At 30.4% G+C, this 21150-nt stretch overlaps 1 protein-coding gene across 6 annotated transcripts in view; it reads left to right on the forward strand.

The window, feature by feature from the left end:
• The window catches only part of kis (kismet), a 95568-nt gene that overhangs the window by 66951 nt on the left and 7467 nt on the right, over positions 1-21150 (forward strand). For 5 of the 6 annotated variants that reach the window (XM_014428084.3, XM_014428065.3, XM_014428106.3 and 2 more), the window contains 9 exons: positions 4920-5181; positions 8147-8242; positions 9013-9155; positions 11158-11300; positions 12390-12597; positions 14219-15182; positions 16986-17232; positions 18450-18561; positions 19570-19752. In XM_014428084.3, coding sequence (XP_014283570.1) covers positions 4920-5181; positions 8147-8242; positions 9013-9155; positions 11158-11300; positions 12390-12597; positions 14219-15182; positions 16986-17232; positions 18450-18561; positions 19570-19752 — 2358 coding nt within the window. The remainder of the gene's footprint in view (positions 1-4919; positions 5182-8146; positions 8243-9012; positions 9156-11157; positions 11301-12389; positions 12598-14218; positions 15183-16985; positions 17233-18449; positions 18562-19569; positions 19753-21150) is intronic. The other variant, XM_014428088.3, reaches the window with a different exon arrangement.

Consider the following 21150-nt stretch of genomic DNA (forward strand, 5'->3'; position numbering starts at 1 on the left):
GAAGAACCTCTGCAAAAGAGCAAGGAGATTAACAGAGCTAAGAACAAGGTTATCTTAGTTTTCAAAAAGAAAGTTGTCTTTTCTGCAATAGAGTATTACAGTTATGAAAACCTCAATATTACTGTTTATTTTGGAACAGTATTAAGTAAGCTTAAAAGAAATTTTAGTTTAATTAAGTGTAGCTAATCATGTCTTATCAACATCAGATTAGCATCACCATTGTTCGTGCAAATGAGAGATGAATTATAAAGTAAAACTCCACATTATCAAGGCTGCATTTCTACCGTTACATATAGAAGTGAGAAATGGATTATGTAGACCTATATAAGCTAAATTATGGCATCTGAAATGAAATATCAATAAAAAAAGAAGGAATATATCAGGAGCAAAAGGTCAAAATTAATTAATGCCTTTATAGATATAATTTCCATCAATGTTTGATGAAGATGTTCAGATATGTTTCCTGGATGAACTAGCAAGTTAAACAATCTTGAGAGTAGATCTCGCATTATGGAGAGTATATCCATTAGAGGCAAGAGGAAGGATACCTAAGGCTTACATCTGATTCAGGTGGATTATGCCTGGATAATTCTTCAGCCGGGAAGTTGAACAGAGAACAACAGAATATAAAGAACGACTTTGATTCTCTTATTAATCATATTTATTGTTTCATTATATATTATTATTTGAGTTGTTCTTACTGCGCCTGGTCTATTTTTATTTTATAAATTCAATAAATTTATTATTTATTTTTTTTTTTTGTCAGGTTGGTGTCGATGAAAACAACCCACTAATGTTTTTTTTTTTAAGTTCGTAATTTTCAACTTACAGAAGAATATAAATAATACAAATAATTTTAGAATGGATAGAGAGAATTTAGGTATTTTATTGAATATCATAGTGATATTTATAAATCATGTTTGTAATGATTCCTTTAGTCTAATTATAATTAATAATAATTCATAAAAAAATCAATTTTTATGATGCTTAATTTATGTTATTAATCATAATGAATTCATCATCTCATTTTTTATTTTTATTGTGGTTTTTAATGTTTGTGCTCATTAAAAACTCACTTTGATATGTTTGTTACTTTATATTCTTAATTTTATGTAATTTTTCTCTTTTATTTATTTCGAACCCATGATTAAATGGATTAGGATAGTGAGAGAAAGAAATTTTTACACTTAATATTTATATTTTTACCTTGAACTAAAAACTTGAATTTTAATTGAGATATCTGTAATACCATTTTACCATCTCTCTTTTGTTTTTGATTTGCTGCATTATTCTTAACCATTGAAAAATTTAGTTTGCAATTGTTTAAACTCCCTGGCTGGATGATGGCTAACAAATGCTTCTTACTCATTTTGTTTGCTTTACCCTTGTAAGATCATCATAAACATTAGTGATAGCTACATCAGTCAATACAGGTAAATTTGTTCGTTTTAATCTGGTGGGAGTTGGGCTCTGCAGCCAGGGAAACTACAACAGCTTTTATGGTTCGTGTTTACTTTATTTTATTTTTTCTAATTTAATTCGATATATTCATAATGGTAAAAATATGTTCATGTAGAATTAACTAGCATGGCTTTTTAAAACTGGAATGTGCCTTTTTTATAAGTAAAAATCACATTCAATTTTTCAATTATTTAAGAATTTCATGCACCGCTGTTTGCCATGCTCAAGAAGAAATTTTCAATTTTGATTCCCCGTAGTGTCCACCTTGTGTAAAATTAAATTTTGCACATTTTATTTTTTTAATTTGGCTTGTCATTCACATAGATATGTCATAAATGCATTTATTTTTTGTACATTACACTTTTTGTTAAATAGTTTATTTATTTATTGTTGCTTAAAGAAACAGAATATGTTAAAATTTTAAACTCTAAAATTTGTTGGTTGTTAATACTCTTGGGATATAAGTTCTAAGAAAAAAGTCTAAGATAAAATTGATGAGGAAAAGCTAATATTTATTATAATATAATAAAAAATGTATTAATTAATGATAATAATTTTTTTCCAATAGCTGAAGTTTACTATTATTAAAGTAATAAGTATTTAACTCTGGGCATGTACGAAAACTTTATTTATAAAACAGGTTTATTTGTTTCAAACCAATTTTTAAAAAATAAGAACTTATAATTTTTTCTGGTGTATTACATGGCACAGGAATCTAAAATTGTTGATCTCCACTCCTGTAATCCTCAACAAAATATTCTTATGGTTGGATTGAGTAAGAAACCAAATTCTTATAACAAATAGATTGTTAATTTTTTTAGAAAGGACTTGCATTGTTTAACTATATGCAGTCTTTTGTCTACCCTTATCATAGAGACTACATATAAATAATATTATTACAACTAGACGGACTCTACAATAAATTCATACAGCCTGAAAATTCTCCAGATTTCTAAAAATGAACTCTTTGTTTACTTGAATGATTTTGATTTTATGCCAGGAAGAGATTCTCCTGAATATTGCTCATTCTCATGCCTACTATGCCTAATTAGTTTCTGAATTGTATGCCATTTACTGATTGTTGCTTGTAATTGAATGGATAGGTTTTATCACAAAAATGGATCATAAAGAAATAAGTAAAAACTATTTGTGTTAATATTACTTACAGAGGGAATTATTCAACTGTTTCTATTTTAAACCTGCCTTTGTTCATATTTTCCTTTAGTTTGATTTTAATCTATTAACCATTTATTGATCAATATATGATTTATTACATATTTTTACACCTAATTTAGTCATGACTACTTGGGAATACTACTCACCAACATCTCGTTGCCCTCACCAAATCCACTGGAGGTCATAAGGAAATTGACAAGAGTCATCCCAGAACAATAAAATTTTCTAATCAACCATTACTTACTGCTGTTCTCCATATCTCCAATATTATTACTTATCAATCACATTCCATTGTTTTTTGTGTTTAAAAACATTCAGTTGTTGTTGATGTTCAATTTTTTCTGATATGACCAACACCTATAAAAATTGAGGAATTTTATGAAAACGTAATATGGTGTGTTGATCTATTTTTCAAAATAAAAAAATATCTATATTGTCATAATAGTTAATAGAACTTGGCTCCTCTGTTATGAACTATAATATAAAGTAATTAACTTTGTTATTTATTGTCTCGTGAAATTTTAGAAGTTTGAAAATCAGTGAAATTACATGTATTATATATTATGGTGCTCTATTTTATAAATATTCCTATTAGTTAGGTAAGTTGAGAAATCCAATCAAAATGGTTGAGAAACTTTATGTTTTTCTCTCCCTCCCTCCCCTCCCCCGCAGTCAGTTATAGCAATTCTCCTGATTGTACTAGTCATAAATAGTATTTGTATTATTAGACAGTAGAGATTGTTTCTTATGAGAATATTAATGATATATATATATATATATAACCTATTTGTAAATAATTTATTATTAAATAAATTTTATTTTTGATTGGATATAATGTGTTACGGACTGATTGGTATGATCCACATCATATAGGGTAATATTGTATAATATTAAGCTGTGGCCAAATTCCTACTTTAAATTAAAGATTAAGTTAAAAGCTTTTTTTTTTAATATAGCCTGGGAGGGGGCTAGTTTCACTAGACAATCTGGGTCCACTGGAAACAGTAGCTGATGAATGTTGTTCTAATTGTCCAAAATTAGTTACATTCACAACTTTGTAGTATTTCCCCTTAGCTAAAAATTAATAAGTTGATGCTGTGTTGTAAACAAACATTTATGACTTATTTTCTTGAGATCTAAGATTAACATTATAGAAAATCAGTCTTAATATACAAGTTTGTGAATGAATTGATCGGTACTGGCTTGTATATAAATTTGTAGCCGATCCACTCATCGTCAGTTTTTGGACAGAAATCAAACTGAGCTTGGAAGAGAGCTAGTGATTTATCAACTTAGCAAAGTTTTTGCTCAGTATTATTTAAGAACTGCTAATAGACAAACATTTTAGCTCTCCTTGTTTTAAATAATTTTCCAAACCTTTGTATTAAGTAATTAACTCTAGTTGAAGATTGAATATTTTGAAATTCTATTAAATTGGCATGAATCCATTCTTCCCATGAATTTTTATTATCTTCTATCTTCTTTGCCAATGTTTACATTTCTTTTATTTTGTCTATTTTCATTTTGTTTCCTTTTACGACAAAACTTGTTTAAATTGAACATGATTAAAGTTTGATGTGTGCAATTCTTATCTCTCTGTAATACACAAGCGGATATTGACATTTGTTGTTTGGTTACTGACATTTGCCACTTCTTTTTGTTGATGTTTTGATTTATGGCTAGTGGAAAACATGTGGGACAGGCTTAAAAACCCTTTGCTAACAGTTAAAACTTTTTAATAACAAGTTTTTATCTCTTGTATACTAATAAGTGTTCGATATGCAATTGGTTATGTAATATTGAAATAATATAATGCTACTTTCCCATTATTGATAGTTAAATATCAGTAATGTTACCCTTCTGATGCATACCCAGGTTCCACATTGTGGGCTCCTGATCCTTAAATGTGTTGAGGATAAAAAAAAACTGTAGATTCTGCATAAACTTTATCCATGTCACCTCTGTGTATAATCTATGATTGTTATGAAGTAGTGTATAATTTCTTTACAAAAAACTCTTCTAAGGTTGTTGTATTTTTTACCTAGTAGGTAGGGTAGAGAGGTCAGTATCTATTTTTTTTTTTTCTCAAAACTCCAAAAAAGTTTTCTTAAGATCGCATCTTTCATATCATGATTCTACGTAATTCTTTTTTAAGTTTAACTATATTCTTTATTGTGTATCCAGCTTGTTTTTACTGTAAATTTTTAATTAAATTAGCTGTTACTAGCATGAAAATATCTTTTTATATTTATTTACTCATGAATTTGTTGAATTTTTTACAGTGAGGAGAGAATGGAATGCAAGTTAAGTGATGAAGATGATGAATCTGAAACTACTGGCCTTGGTATAAGTGATGACGTTTCTCAAGGGGACCCATCAGAAGAACCACCACCAGGGAGTGCTAGGGCAGAGGCTGGGGATGAAGACCCCACTAAGCCTCAGTGGCCATCCATGGGTGATCTTAATCAAAGGCTGAGAAGAGTCATTAATTCATATCAGAGAAATTTTAAGAAGGAAGAGTTAAAACAAGCCCAAAAAGCTAAAGTAAGTTTTCGTTATTTGTTTTTGATAATGTTTTATTGAATTGATGATCGTTTAGTTTAAGTAGTAGAAGGGAATCTCCGTATTTCCATAATAAAGGGTTTTACCTCTTGATAAGCAGTTCCCAATTTGGGTGGACCCCCTACTTTCCTTTGGGTGCTGAATCCTTTTAGTGGATTTAAAAGCATTTGGAAGGAAGGGAGGGAACATTTAGTCAGTCTTAAGGAACAATATTTTCTGTTCCTAGAAATTAATTGTATGTATCTTTAAAATAATTATTTTCATGGCAGCAACTTAATAATAATCCAAAATTTAAGTTCTTTGTTTTTGTTTGATATATTTTGTAAAGAGATTTATAGTATTCTATACCTAACTATAATGTAATGTATTTTCATCTCAAAATATTTCCTCCTCCATTTCATTTACTTGTAAAAAAAAATATGATTTTTAAGGTTTAGTCTATTTCTAACATTCATACTTTCTTACAATCCCTTAGTCTAGGTTTCCAGCTTCCTTTTGTATTAGAATTATGTAAATCATTAAAGTTTGCAAATGTGGTTAAAGTCCACATTATTTGGGGAGGGAAGGAAAGAGATTGCTACTAACTTCTTAGTTTTACAAAAAACAAAGGTACATTTTTTATTTTGTAGTATTATTTTCATTTGTTTTATTAACATTCAGCACAGTTCTTAAGTATTTCAAATACATCTTTTTTTCATTTAGCTTCTTTGGTTAAGGTTCTAGTTTTTTTTGTTTGATTTTAAAATATAGCTTTTTTTTTTTCTCTGATTTAATGAAAGTACCCCACAAATGGAAACAAAGGAACAGATCAAGTAGGTTAGGAGTCATGATTTTTGTGACTAGATGTGATCAATACTTCTAATTAGGTTTATCCAACTGGTTGAAGTGTCAATCCAAGCTGATCTTGACTCAGTTTTGTGGTAACACTAGGGAGCACAAATTTATTTAAACTTGGGAAAAGTTTTCATCATGAAACCTAAGTTATGATCAATGAAATTAGGGATTTGATCTTTGTAAGTTATCATTAAATATGAAAGTAAGCGTAAGTTATATAAAAGATTTCAGTGTAACAAGAAGATATGAAATAGCTATCTGGTTTTCATCGCCAACGGGACTGAAAATTTCTTTTCATGGTACGAGGGTAAGTCAATTATTATCCGCAATATAGTTATAAAATTTTATTGTAATGAAATGGGAAACTTACAAGTACATCATTTTTCGACATAGTCCCCTTGCTTTTCAACGCACTTCGTTCATCATTATACAAGCTTCATGATGCTTTCATAAAACAAGGTTTTCAGTTGAGCTGTGAGTCTGGAATGCACTGCTTTTTTCGATTGCTTCGTCTGAGGTAAATCAACAGCCCCTTAATGCCTCTGAGTGAACCAAACAAATGATAGTCAGAAGGGACAAAATTGGGTCTATATGGAAGATGAGCCAGTACTTCAAAATTGAGTTTCTAAAGTGTTTCAGCAGTGTGGGCAGCAATATACAGACGGGCATTGTCGTGCAACCACACAACACCTTTTGACAGCAGTCCTCGGCATTTGCTTCGAATTATAGGCTTTAGCCTGGCAGTAAGCATCTCACTATGTACATTGTCTATTGTTGTGCCTCGTTCCTCATAATATCTCAGTACTGGACCTTGGAGTCCCAAAAAAAAGTATCAGTTTTCCTGTGGACGGTTGGGTCTTAAACTTTTTCTTGCACAGCTAATTTGGATGTTTCCACTCTGCCGTATACTCTCCAGCTCATAATGATGGATTCATGTTTTGTCACCAGTAATAATTCTGTCTAAGAAATTGTCCCGTCCGTTACCAAATGTTTTTGGCAGGTGTCCAAGCTCGTTTGTTTGAGCAACTGTATGAGTTGTTTTGGAACCCATCTTGCAAAACTTTAAGAAAACCAATTCTGTTGTGGATGATTTCGTTGGCAGAACCATGACTAATTTGCAGATGATGTTCCACTTCGTCAATAGTAACTCGTCTATCTAAGAGCGCCATTTCACATAAACGCTCAATGTTTTTTCATTTGTGGCGGTAAACAGTCATCTGGCTCCTTCATTGTGCGTAACACTTGTGTGACTATTTTTCAATCCAGTCGTAGATACACTGTTCTGTATTCGATGAATTTCAGCCCCTGATATGCCTTCCTACCACAAAAAATGGATCACTGAACATTGCTCTTCTTTGGTGCGAATAGAAAGCGGAGCAGCCACAATTTAACAGCACGACAGCGATAATGAAACTAACCTACCAGCTTGAAACTTGGATAGACATAACAACAAATAAACAAAGTATGTGTCATCAACACAAAACGACAGAGCTACCAATACAAACAAAGATATAACTAAATTGCGGATAAATATTGACTTACCCTTGTAATACATAGCTTAAAACAATAACATGCTATGTTGATTCGTGATTTTTATTTTTATTAATATCCAAATGGAGGTAACATTTTCTTTTTAATACTAATAACTGAGTGATTCCTGAAAATACTTTGACTGTCATCAAATTAATATTCATTATGGATGATCATTTGAACTTGTGTTTTTCAATGAAAAATTATTTAAAAGAGACTTAAGCTATATTTATACTTAATTCTTAGGAAAATATTTATTCAATTTGTTTGCTATCGATTTTAGTGTTGTGTTTTATGGTTTGTGGGTTGAATTTGAAGGTTACATAGTTATGGTAATTTATTCATTATACCTTTTCTGTTTGGTTCAAGATTTCTTTTTACCCTTCTCTTGGATTATAAATTCATTAGATGTGAGATTTAAAATTTTTCAATTAGGAAAAGAGAAAATAGGCAACTGATAAGCCTATTCGGTCATGATGTTAGATATATTTTTGTATTGAATATATCTTTATAACAAGCTCAACTGATAACCCTATTCGGTCATAATGTTAGATATATTTTTATATTGAATATATCTTTATAGCAAGCGCTAAACATTGGAGATGGCCAAAATGCTTTGGATATTTCTACCCTAATGGCAGCTAGAGGAGATTGGCACCAACTGGCAATGTATTTATGGGTTAGTAATTTTATTGTATAATTTTGATTTGTTGAGAAATTATCATTATATTATTGTCATTGTTTGTATTGATGTGGCTCTTGATCATTATGGTATTTATTTAAAATTATTTAGAATTGATTTCAGCTTTTACTCCAGTTATTATGAGTATTATTTTATTTTTTATAAAGTCTTTAGATAATATTTTACATTATATTTCTAATATTGTCCAAAAACTTAACGTTACTAGCTCTCTCATGTATCTTCACAAATAGGTTCTATTCTCTAGTTAAATTCATAAATATTTGTTGTTGATTTTTTAGTCCTTTCTAATGAATCTATTTCCTATTTCAGTTGTTAATATTTATATTTTTAATATTATATACACTTACCTGTCATCTTTAAGCTGAAATGAATTTGTTCATTATATCATATATTGGAGATGCTTTTAATATTTTCATAATACAATACAATATGTTTTAATAAACTAACATATTACATGTTTTAATAAACAAATTAACATAATTGTTAAAAATTATGAACATCCCTAGAAAACCTGGTACGTATATGGTATAAGCAGCAAGCAGTAGAGTTATCTGATACTTAGGAACAAATTTAGGTACAATGAGCATTATAATTATAGAAAATATTATATTCCAAAAAGAAAGGATGAACATATATTAGTTGGAACTCTATCTTATCTATAGAAAATTGTGAAATGTTATTTTTATTTTATCTATTTTGTGCTATTTTTTAATAACCCTTACTAATTTGTCTTTTAATTAACTTAGAAAATTGAGCGGAGAGAAAAGTTTGAACAAATTGTAAAAGAAAGAGAGAGACAGAGAATAGAAATGAATCAGCGTAAATGGTCAAAACGAGAAGAACAAGATTTTCTGAGAACTATATCAACTTATGGAGTAGAATATGATAGGTATCTTTGATATTTACTTTATTCTATTATTATTTATTAAACATTAATGTTATTTAAATTTCTTGGTGTTATTGGAATGAATTTTTTTTTTTTACATTTACCTTTCAATATAAAGTAATAAAAAGTTTGTAGCTATCAATCAATCTATTTATGAGGTAAAATTACTATCAACAATTCTGTTCAAAATTAGCAGTATGGTATTAGAAGTTCATTCTTCATTTTGAACGTGACTGCTTTCTTCTCTTCTCTAAACCCTCTAAGTAATAATGTATCATTACTGACACACACATTACGATATACCTGTTTGGTAAACAGAAAAGGTATTCCTGCGCAAGCTAGAGTAAACTACAAGATTATAACTCGGTCAAGAGATGGCGAGCTAACAAGACGATACAATTACTTTAGTCGGTTTGTCAGAGGGCATAAGTTTTATAAGCTGCATCTTTTTTCTCATGGTTGTGGTACCCTTTAGTTTTCATTCCTCACAGACATTTGTGATTTTTTTAGCTTGACCTGATGGTCACAAAAGTCACTAGCACGTGCGAGTAGTCATTAGTTGTTCTATTCAAGTATTTAGCCCCAACTAACTAAAGGACTTATCAAAAGAATCTAACAAACTAAGGAATTTCAAAATCTAACATGACTAAAAACTGTACAGGCATGCCAAAAACTCACACATACGTTCAGGTCTACATGCCTGTGCAGGTACAAAGAATTTAATTTCAATTCTTCTCTTGTTTCCTGTGCTGCTCACTCACGCCTGTGGAGTTTAATCTGCAGTGGCTTGCACACATGCTCAGGTTTACCTATCAAGATATACCAGCAGATGTGTGCCATGTGTCACTCATATATAATATTCATTTTTTAAAAAATTTCCTAACTCATTTCATTTTTTGGTTATTTTAATCTTCATTTTATTTATTTTTCCTTATTTAAAATTATTAATGGTCAATCATTACTAAGCTTGTGATTTTGGCATATCTGCCTGTTGGGGACACTGTTGAGGAAAGGTATATTCACCATAGAAATGAACCCATCAAGAGCATGTATAGTCACCTCGATGATCGGATTTAGGTAGAAAACTGGCTATGCTTTAAATTCTGATGCTATTGATATGAACATTTTCAAGAATAGTTATAGAGTTATCTTCCTAACAGAACTTTCTAAATTAGAGGCAGCTATTATGAGATAAACATCTAAAAGGAATCGATACCTTCTGAGATTAGCCTTTGTCAACCCCTGTGGAAACTATTTTCTGTGGTTGAGATTTTATTTGGAACCTCAAATACCAAATATCATGACTATTTATAAAAAAAAAAAAAAAAATTGTTTTGTGTCTCTCATTTGGAACTTCAACCTTATTTTAAGCTTATAAGTCAATATAACATTTAGCAGTACTGGTTCTGATGTGGAGGGAGAGAAATACTTTATTAATATATGCTGCCTAAATACATTAGGTTGCTATCTTACACAGCGTACTTATCAATCCTTAATCGGACATATTTACATTACATATTCATGGTATAATCATAAAGAAAAGATATACAATAATAGTTATTGTATAATTTTATTATAAATTAATTGTAACATAATTAAAAAAATTTTTATGATTATTAGTGGTGACAAATTTTTCTCTGAGCTGCTCAACAGTACTTCAGTAAACTCATGTTGAAGTAAGTGTGTGGATGACTTATTCAAAAGATAGTACCTCAAGAAAGTATATGATGATTCATTGTTCTGTCACTGCTATTGGTAGAGTAGGTCCTTCTATATTATTAGGTTTCACAATTGTATTCAGGGCATGCAGGTTTTGAGGCAAGCTTCATAGGCTTGACAGGTGTATTATAACTTTTATATCCAACTTTTGCAGTGTTCCAAAAACTGATGATTTTACTAGAAACTTTGTATATTGTCTTATATATTTATCATTTTTTTGTCTGGACTATCTTTAGTCCAACAATATATTATGTTGTTGTTTTCATGCTAATATTCTTATTTTTAGGTTAAAAAAGAAATTTGATTGGACTAAATTTCGAGCTTTATCAAGACTTGATAAGAAGTTTGATGATACATTGACAGAATATTATTTAGCTTTTTCAGGAATGTGTAAACGAATATGTGGCATAAAACCAACTGCTGAAGAAGGTAATATTCAATTGAATATAATTTTATTTTTGTTTTCCTAATTTGTATATCAATATCAATTTATTCATTAAATTTGAGGATTGATTCTCAGCTGTAACTGATAAAATATGTATTTCTTTTTGCATTTATCTCTACAATTCAAATCTCTGGGAAATAATAAATCAATTTAAGTAGGGTTAACTAGTGAAAATTTGTTAATGATCCGAGAAATGGCACCAGTTGAAGCCACGAAATTATTTTTATGCTGTTCTCAGTAACTGATAACTGCTAGGAAGAACATGAGCTGGAACTTAGTGCACCTGATAGTAACTCAACTTGACTCGTTTATAAGAATAGTGTTACTATTTAAATAACGAGTGGGAAGCACTTTCATGTTTTGTATTGCAGTGAAGATGCTACATAAAAAAAAAAAAATTAAACCTGTACCGCTTTTCTCCTTAAGTGTTAGGGGTGTAGTACTGTTACTGGACCAATGGTTGTGCAAGGTGATTAGGTCAGAATCACATTTGACCACCAGATTTCTACTCTATTTAGGTCACCTACTTCATGATGCTGGGTGGACCTTACAAGGCTGACTCATGGCTACAGTAAAACTGAAAATAATTATCCAGATTCCAACACGGGTCCTTGGGGTTACTATTGAGCTACCAGCTCAACGTAGATGTTCCAGCTCCCATGAAGATGGTACTTATCCTAATATATGGAATGTTTCATTCTGACCTCATAATAGGTTTTGTCATAACATTGTTTATTTCATATTGGTTCATTAAAATCTTAGTTTTAGTTGGGCGTACCAAATATGTGCTATAAATAATATTTTATGCGAAATCCTCCTTTTTATCTCCTTAAAGTTATTTATTGGGTTTCTTTATCGAACAAACATTTCAACACGTTCACCTGTAATATTTTAGTTGGAACTACTTAAAAGATTGAATAAGAATTGTAGAATTTTCTCTACTGAACAATTTTAATCATGTGGCTTGTAACATTCTTGCCCCAAGCCCTTCATATTTTCTATAACTCATCTCAATAATTCTTTTTAGCATAATTAACTATTATTCGTAATAATTCTATTTTTATTTATTTTAGAAACAACCGACTTAGTATTAGACCCATTGCCAGAGGATAGAGCTAAAAGGATATTAGAAAGAATTTCATTGCTAAGTAAAATCAGAGAGGAAACATTATGTCATCCTCAACTTGACGAAAGGCTAAATTTTTGCCAACCATCTGCTGACATTCCTGAATGGTGGATTCCTGGCAAGCATGACAAGGATCTTCTCCTAGGTGTAGCTAAGTAAGTTATTCACATTTTTTATGTACCTAGTCCATGCTAAAGATGTCCTAACTTTTCTCCAAATTTGGGCTAATTAGATACACCATATATTGTTTGTTACTTTCTAAATAATTTTTTTTTTTTGCTGTTTCATACTTTTTTATTTATCGATAGATATTACAATCTGCCACACAGTTGTGGGCAATAGGTTACGTTGATGATTGATCTCATACATACTAAAATAAAATAAAATGAGTAAAAAAAAACTTAAAATATATATACAAACAGAAGAATAAACAAAATGAACATAATCAAACTATGTATATGAAAAATAAATAAATAAAATAATTATAGTCTCTAGTCACATTTACACTCTAATATACAATATTTGCACAATCGACCTGAGGATCCCTGAGCCCACTCTATCCCCCATGTGTGAGGGGTAGAGCAGAGCTCAAAAGATCCCAGCTCATCCCTCTCGCCGCTCACTGGTAGTGAGTCAGTGGAGGCTGAACAAGTGTGCTCAAATTCTTAATAAATAATAATATAATTTGTGAAACTGTTTTTATTATTTTTCATTTTATTAAGTTTGTTACCTCATTTAGATTTGAGCCATGAGATTTAGGCCGAAACACTGGCACAAATCAAATAAAAGGAATTTCTCTTATTTGTTTACATTACTCTACTGACCCCATACTGTGTACTATCTTCTCATGTCATAGGAATATTTCAATTTAAGTTTGACCTAAATATTTCTCTTTGAGTTGACATACAAATTTAAATCCTGAAAGAAAATTTGTTTGAACATTTCTACTACAGCTAATGTTTTGACCTAGTTCAGACATAAAAAATTTATGGACAAACTTTAAACATCACAAATACTGATATAGTAATTAGTATTTTGTTACTGTGGAGAGTATTAATTAAAATGTTTCAAACAACTAGAAAGTGGGACAGTATGAGCACATTCCACCTCACTTGCATAGAATGACAAATGGACTTCTACTGGAAAATAAAAAGATCTATGATAATAAGCATATGAGACAAAAGTATCGGTTATAGTATTGAAGTATTGATACTGCCCCCAAGTTAGACTGAGAACATTTGAGGCAGGCGGTAGTTAAAACTTGTGTCTAAAAGTATCAATTGCTGTTAAGGAACAGTAACAGTTGTCATAGTCCATCTCTATTTCATAGGCGCTTTAAGTTCTAGTTGGCAAATTGCTTTTTTCCTCCATATTTTACCATCTTCTCTGCTCTTTGCATTATTTTTTTTAATTTGTGACATTTTAGGAGGTTGTTCAACTTTTGTGAAAAAAAAAAAATCATAACTTAATAGAAATGAATTAATATTGTGACAATGCCTACATTTTGGAAGCAGTATTTTTTTAAAAAAGATTTAAAGATAAAATATTGAAGACCTCAAAATAAATAGAAAATTGTTTTCGGTAACTATCAGGCTATAGTGGAGAACATAAGATAGCTTTTCAAGTCCTCAGTCAAAAAATATAATTTGTTACACATATTCAGGTTTAAAGGATTAATAGTTTTCTTGCTGTAAAAAATTAATGATTAATATTCATAACCTGTTTAAACTCTTCTTATTTGTTCTCACTTTTCTAATATTATTTTTCTTTTTTCAGGCATGGTCTCGGACGCACTGATTTTTTCATTTTAAATGATCCTGAACTTTCATTTCATGAAATAACTAAAAGGAATATTATGAATTTGAAAAATGAAGTGAAACTTGAAAGGCCTGAAGACATTCTATCAACAGATAAAAATGAAATAGTAGTCAAGTTAGAAAAAGGTGAAGGTACTTTAAAAATAGAAAAGATTGGTGTAAAGCAGGAAGAAAATCTCGAATGTAAGAGCGAAGAAAATTCTGAAGAAACAAATAAAAAATTATCTGAAATCAGTACCGATTTAAGTACACAGAAGAAAAATGAAAGTAAAGTTGGAGAAACTCCAGATGGAGAATCAATAGCCAAAGAAAATACTACTATCGAAGAATCTAGTGAATGTGATAAAACTGAAATTACTTGTGATTCAAATTTGAAAGTCGCTGAAAAAGAAGATTCACCTGCTATGGAAGTAGATAACTCATCTGAACCTAGTGTGATGGAGAGCCAGGATAATAAGTCAAATAATGAAACAGAAGAAATTAAAAAGTCTGAGGAGGAAGACAAAACTGTTGTGTTGTCGAAGGAAAATGAAGTATCAAGTAATAATGATAATCAAGACTCCCCTGAGGAAAAGAAAGATGACTGCCCGGTAAGGCCTAATGAAAGCGAGAATTTATGTAAAACAGAAACTGAAAAATCAGAAAATGTGATTGAAACTGACGGTAAGATAGCTGAAGGAAATGAAGATGCTAAGAAAGTTACTTCAAAATCTGAAACAATGACATTTAAAGCTGAAGATGTAGAAGGTATAGAAAGGTTCAAAGCTATGTTTCCAGAACTTGAGGTAATGCAAAAATTGCCAGAAATTGACACAACTGTTGTCACGGACAAAGCAGCCTTACCAGTTCCCAGGACTTCCCTTGATTCTACTGTTGCTCAATTAATAGCACACAGTTATCAGAATCCTATCAAATGGCCTAAGGTTAGTTTTTCTTAATATTTACAAAGGTTTATGTTAATTTTTTTAGTTTTTCTTGTACTTTATTCTAGTTATTTATACAGTGTTGGTATTGATAATGGTTTCATTGTACAAGTATATATTTTGAGTAAACTTAATATTACATTTGAAGAAACTCCACATTAGGAACAAGACTCAAGATATGTTCTATTTGTTAAATAGTTACAGGGTTATCTAGGGGGTTTTCAGGTACTTAGATTTTCATAATTAAAAGATTGCTAAACTATGGCACAATGAGTATATATGGAAATGTTATTTTCTAACTATTTAGTGATCGATAGCAGTGGATAAAATTTTTTTTTCTGTATTTCTAGAAACTGGAAATGTTAACCACCCTACAACTAAATTATTGATCATCCCAGATTTTCATAATAATCCTTAATTTTCTCGTAAGCAAAATATTTTAGGTTATTATAACATTATTACAAATGACAAATAAAAACATTTGACAAATAATGTCGTGGGAAAAAATTTCTGAATCAAATAAAAATGAAATTGAAATCAACGCTCCACAATTTAGACCAGGGTACTTAGGTGATTCTGTTAGACTTGTCAGATTAGCCCTCATTATGATTTTTAGGTGAGAAAATAAAATTAACATTTCTTCTAATTTTTTTTGTATGTTCTCTTAACACATCTGCTTCTATGATCAATATGATATAATTTTGTGAGATAATGTACTGGAAATTTCAGCGAGTCTGCTTTGTTTGATAGCTAAATTAACTGGAGAAAGAATCAAATCTGCTCCCACCATAATTTTCCTAAATGTTATATATTTGGCAGAGAAAAGTTAGGGGACTTACTGAATTGGTCAATAAAGAATTTGGAATGCCTCAATGAATTTAGTTCAAACGAAAGGAGTGGAGGAGTTTCTAGTTGTTTTAGAAAAGTTCAAAGTCTGATTTCCTAGTACTGCATAATTTGTTATGCATATGTTCTACAGAGGGTATAAAAGTCTTAACAAGATGCATGCCTCTTCCACAGACTGTTCCAAAAATAATAATAAACCCCTAATGAATCGTTGACAGGTTTATGAGATATCCTTGGACCAATTTTCTATAAAATCTTGTCCTAAACAGTTGGTGACACTATTTTTTATAAGTTAATCAGTTATTGGCTGATCAATTTGTTACATCATTTACAAAATTTCTCATGGTGATTTATAAGAACATGGTTTTGTTCATTAAACAAGGATTGTTTAAACAAACAATATTTTTTTCAGCTACTGCCTTAATTACATTAGTGGTCATGAGGATGAATACATTTTTTTTTTTTTTTTATGGAAATATGGGTTCATACAACACTTTTTATAACAATGTAACAAGCTAAATAAGGAGGAATGAGGGCACCTGTTTAGCCTCCAACTTTTGGATGATTACAGTTACAGTATTCATCAAATACTATATTTGTTCTCTTCATGATTTTTTCATGAACAATTTTCCCAACTCTTTATGAAACAAAGAAAGGTTTTTTTTTTTAAGAATTATTAGTACATTATTATATTTTTTTTATTATAACTCTGGTGGTGGTAAATTTAGACTAAATATTTTTGTTAATTTGATAAAACCACTACACACACCCACATAATTGATTGTTTATCTAGGTTGTAATTACAATAATAATCACTGATAGAAATTTAGCTTCAAATTTTTTTTAGTGAAGTTACTGGCAATTGATTTTATTCAAATTATCATTTTAATTGTGATCCTCCCATAAATGTATTATGTTAATTTATTAATTTTAATATTTATTTATTTTTATTTTTAGGAACATGCTATCCAAGTTCGATTAGAACATATCGTGCATTGCGTTGAACATAAAGAGTGGCCTGTTTCTAAAAATTTTACAGCGTATTCTGAAGACCAGAATCAGCATGTTGATGATATTCTTCGGGGATATAGTGAACCTTCTGAGGTAATAACTATTACAACTGACCATGGGGGATCTAAAAGTCATGCTTTGCCAAGCTCAAAGCGAAAGAGGCATATCGCAATTGATGTCGAAACAGAAAGAGGTTTGTTTAGTATAATTGTATTTATTTATTTATTTGGTCTATGTACTTTTTCATTTATAGGACCCAGGTTCTCGTTATGCTTTGTGCTTTCTTAAAAACCAAACTGCAATATGAAAGTAAACCCGGTATTAAATCATTATACATACAATAAAGATATTCTGCATGGTTAAACATATCCTTCACCTAAAACCCCTTGGAATTCAGCCATTACATATGTTTTAAACTAGTGATAACATATTTGTTGGACTATAATTCACAAACTGTTGAAGATATAACAAAGTTGATAAGGGTTCACTAATATAACTTAAGTTTTATCTTCATTTCTTGCACTACAGAAAATGTCTTATGCGAATGTAGCTTACGAGAACCCTGGAACCAGTTATTTTTAATGTCATGAGTGAATCTTACATATGCTGGTCATCTTGGAATTATGATGTCATATAAATCTAATTCTGTAATTTGATAGTGATAGTAAGGAGCAGGTAATACTTTCACGGGGTGCATGGTACTTCATTTTGAAGTAAAATGAAAACAAAAATGTGTAGCATATAACAAATAGATTTCATGCAGTAGTGCTTTCTCTTCACAAAAAATCTTATGGAAGGTAAAATCATGCAGTTTTTTTTTTTTTTTTTTCAACTAAATGGATGACTTTTCTACAAAACTTTTGTCATTGTAACAATCTGATTTCCTCATTTATAGTGTTATGAATTTAATTTTTCTTTGATTTTTTTTTTTTTTTCATTTATAACTCATGTTCTATAAATACGAAAGAGTTATACCACTCTTGGCTAGAAGACCTTATTACAAAGTGTTACTGTAGATTTCTGCCTATAATCTAATATAAAGTCTCATGGGACCATTTATGGTATCTTCTTTATAAGTGTAATTGGTTTTAAATTTTTTCCATTTTATATTATATAACTATTCTTTGTTTTTTATTCACGAAGTGTACTTTTATAATTTCATATATGATTTGAAAGTAATAAAATAATTCCTTCATGTTGCTTTCTGGTGGATTAGTGTTACTTCAGAATTGAAAGACGTATTTTATTATTAGAAAATTTGTGATTTATAGTTCTGTTATTTAATCTATTAATTTTTCATGTTAAGGTGACAGCAATTAAAATAAATGTTTATTCACATTGCAAATTAAAAAAAAATCAATTTGTGTTTTAATAAAGTTACTAATATTGTGTTAACATCTTAATTTACAGCGAAATTGCATGCATTATTAAACAACACCAATCTTCAGCTGCAGCATCCAATGAAGCATTCCCCTAGTACACCTTGGGATCATACAGATGAATCTCTCTCTGAAGAATCTAGGTATGAAATACCATTTTATATTCCTTTTTAAATTGTACTATTACAATAATTGTTAGGTAAACAAAAAAAAAGGCATTGGCTAAATAAAGGTTATGGCTGGTTAACATAGTGCTCAGACAATCTTTGATTTTTTGCATTCTTGGAAATTTGATGCTCGTTTATTTTGATTGACATAAATTGTATTTGGCAAAAAAAAGTGATATAGCTTCATTTCTTACAATTTTATAAACATGCATTCCTTTACTTAAATGTTTTCATTTTACGTTTTAATGAAGCTTGACTTTTTTTTTTTTATTGGATCAGTTCGGGGACTAAAGAATAATAACAATATTTTTGCAGTTAAAAAATTAGAATAATTAAAACAAAGGTTCTTTTTTCCTCAATCTTGGCAAATTTCCTTAGATTTGTATTTAAATTAACTCAATTTTTATTTTTATATTCAAACAAGAGATTTTTGTCATTATAGTAGTACCACCTGTTAGTTAAGGTTTCAAGCTTGTTATTCATATATTGATCCTCATGATCTATAGGAGATTCTAACATTCAACTTAATACCAGCCATGTCCCTAATGGCAAGAATTGAGTTAAGTTGCTTTTTCTAACCATGTGCATATTTATATTTCAACTTGGCTTTTTAACAACCATTTTTAAACTCAATATAACCACTTTACAATCGTTTATGTACGTGATATCAATGAATCTTAATGAGAGCTGTCGATTAAAATAAATGAAAGTTTCAGCTTCACTAAGTCAAAGTTATGCTTCATGAAAATTATTAAATTTCCCAAAACTAACTGAACATTGCTATGTATTCAAAGATGCGTAGCCAAACCATAGTTCTTATTCAGTAACAGAATTTTTTATAATAAAATTTATTACTCTTATAAGAGTAATTTATTCATTGTTTACCATAATTTTTCATTTGACTTCTCTTGTTCTATTATAAATATAAATTTATTCTATATTTTAGTACAAAACATTCAACTGATTAATTTTTTTTTTCTAAAGGCGATCAACTCCGCTTACTGGACTTCAGCCTCCTCCTGCTCATCAAGGTTCTATGCCCACTCCAAGAGTGCTTTCAATGCAACCTTATGACATGAAATACCATCAAACTTCAGAAAAATCTACCCCATCTGTACCATCATCACCTGGAACTATGGCTCCAATTGATCTTTCCTCTGGGTCTGGGTAACTATTATATAAAATCAGTTCAAAAAATAATTTGATTATTATTATTATTATTAATTCGGCTCCACAACTCGATGTCGAGTCCTGGCCTCCTGCATTAGCCTCCACCAATCATTACAATCTTGTGCGGCCGCCATCCAGTTCCTCACTCCCATCATGGTCCTGGCATCACCTCTCACACCATCACTCCATCGAAGGCGCTGTCTTCCTCTGCGTCTTGCTCCATGTGGTACTACATCGGTCACTATTTTCCTTGGCAGATCACTCTCAGCCATACGAGCAACATGCCCTGCCCACCTTAATCTACTGAGCCTCACTAACTGGACAATGTCTGGTTTCTTATATAAAACTTTGAGCTCCTGGTTTGTTCGACGTCTCCATATTTGGCCAACCTTGACAGCTCTAAATATTTTACGGAGAATCTTCCTTTCTAAGACCATTAAGTTGTGCTCACCAGACTTGGAGATAGTCCATGTTTCCGAGCCATACAGAAGAATTGGCCGAATAATTGTTTTATACAAATAAATCTTGGTGTCCTTAGACAAGTCATGGGACAAACAGACTCTTCGTTTAATTTCTGAGTCCACAACATTGTCTTGGGTTATGAGCAATCTCAGATACACAAACTCGGGGACTTTTCCAAAAGTATATTCTCCGATCCTGATTTCTTCACTGGGGCTTGGGATTTCCTCTGTGACCACATGTATTTGATCTTTTCTGCAATCACTTCAAGCCCCATTTTTCTTGCTGCTTCAGCCAATTTCATAAATCCATCAGAGACAGCTTGGAAAGAGCGTCCAGCAATGTCAATGTCATCAGCATAAGCAAGAAGCTGTATTGTTCTGCTGAATAATTTGATATTTATTATAATTAGTTCGGGAAGCGAACCATCTTCCTTCATTATACAGTAAATCCTCATTACTATGAATTCAGATATAACAAAATCCTCCTTATAGGGAACCAAAATGAAATTCAGAAAAGTACACTGATTTTCCTTCATTACCTTTGTTATAATGAACTAAGTTGTGCAGCTGCAAACTATTTTTGACCACTAGTAAGAAACAGCTTATTTATAACGAACTTGAAAGGCATAAAAAAATTAGCATTATAAATTTTATTATATAATTATATATTAATAGTTATTTCACCCATGGTGAATAAGAAATATATGTGACTGTTTCATATACACAATGAGTAGGTGCATGTCATAATTGACTGAATAAAATATAAATTTTATACTGGAAGACTATTGATTGACCATGTGTATAGATGAATGGAATATGGTCCGGGTGCGGTATAAAAAACTCAAATAGTAGATAATTATACTATTTTATTGAGCCAGCTTTGGCTCAATAAAATAGTATAATTATCTACTATTTGAGTTTTTTTTTACCGCAC

The sequence above is a fragment of the Halyomorpha halys genome, unplaced genomic scaffold (assembly GCF_000696795.3).
Source record: "Halyomorpha halys isolate HHAL.00 unplaced genomic scaffold, Hhal_1.1 Scaffold33.1, whole genome shotgun sequence".
Classification (NCBI taxonomy): domain Eukaryota; kingdom Metazoa; phylum Arthropoda; class Insecta; order Hemiptera; family Pentatomidae; genus Halyomorpha; species Halyomorpha halys.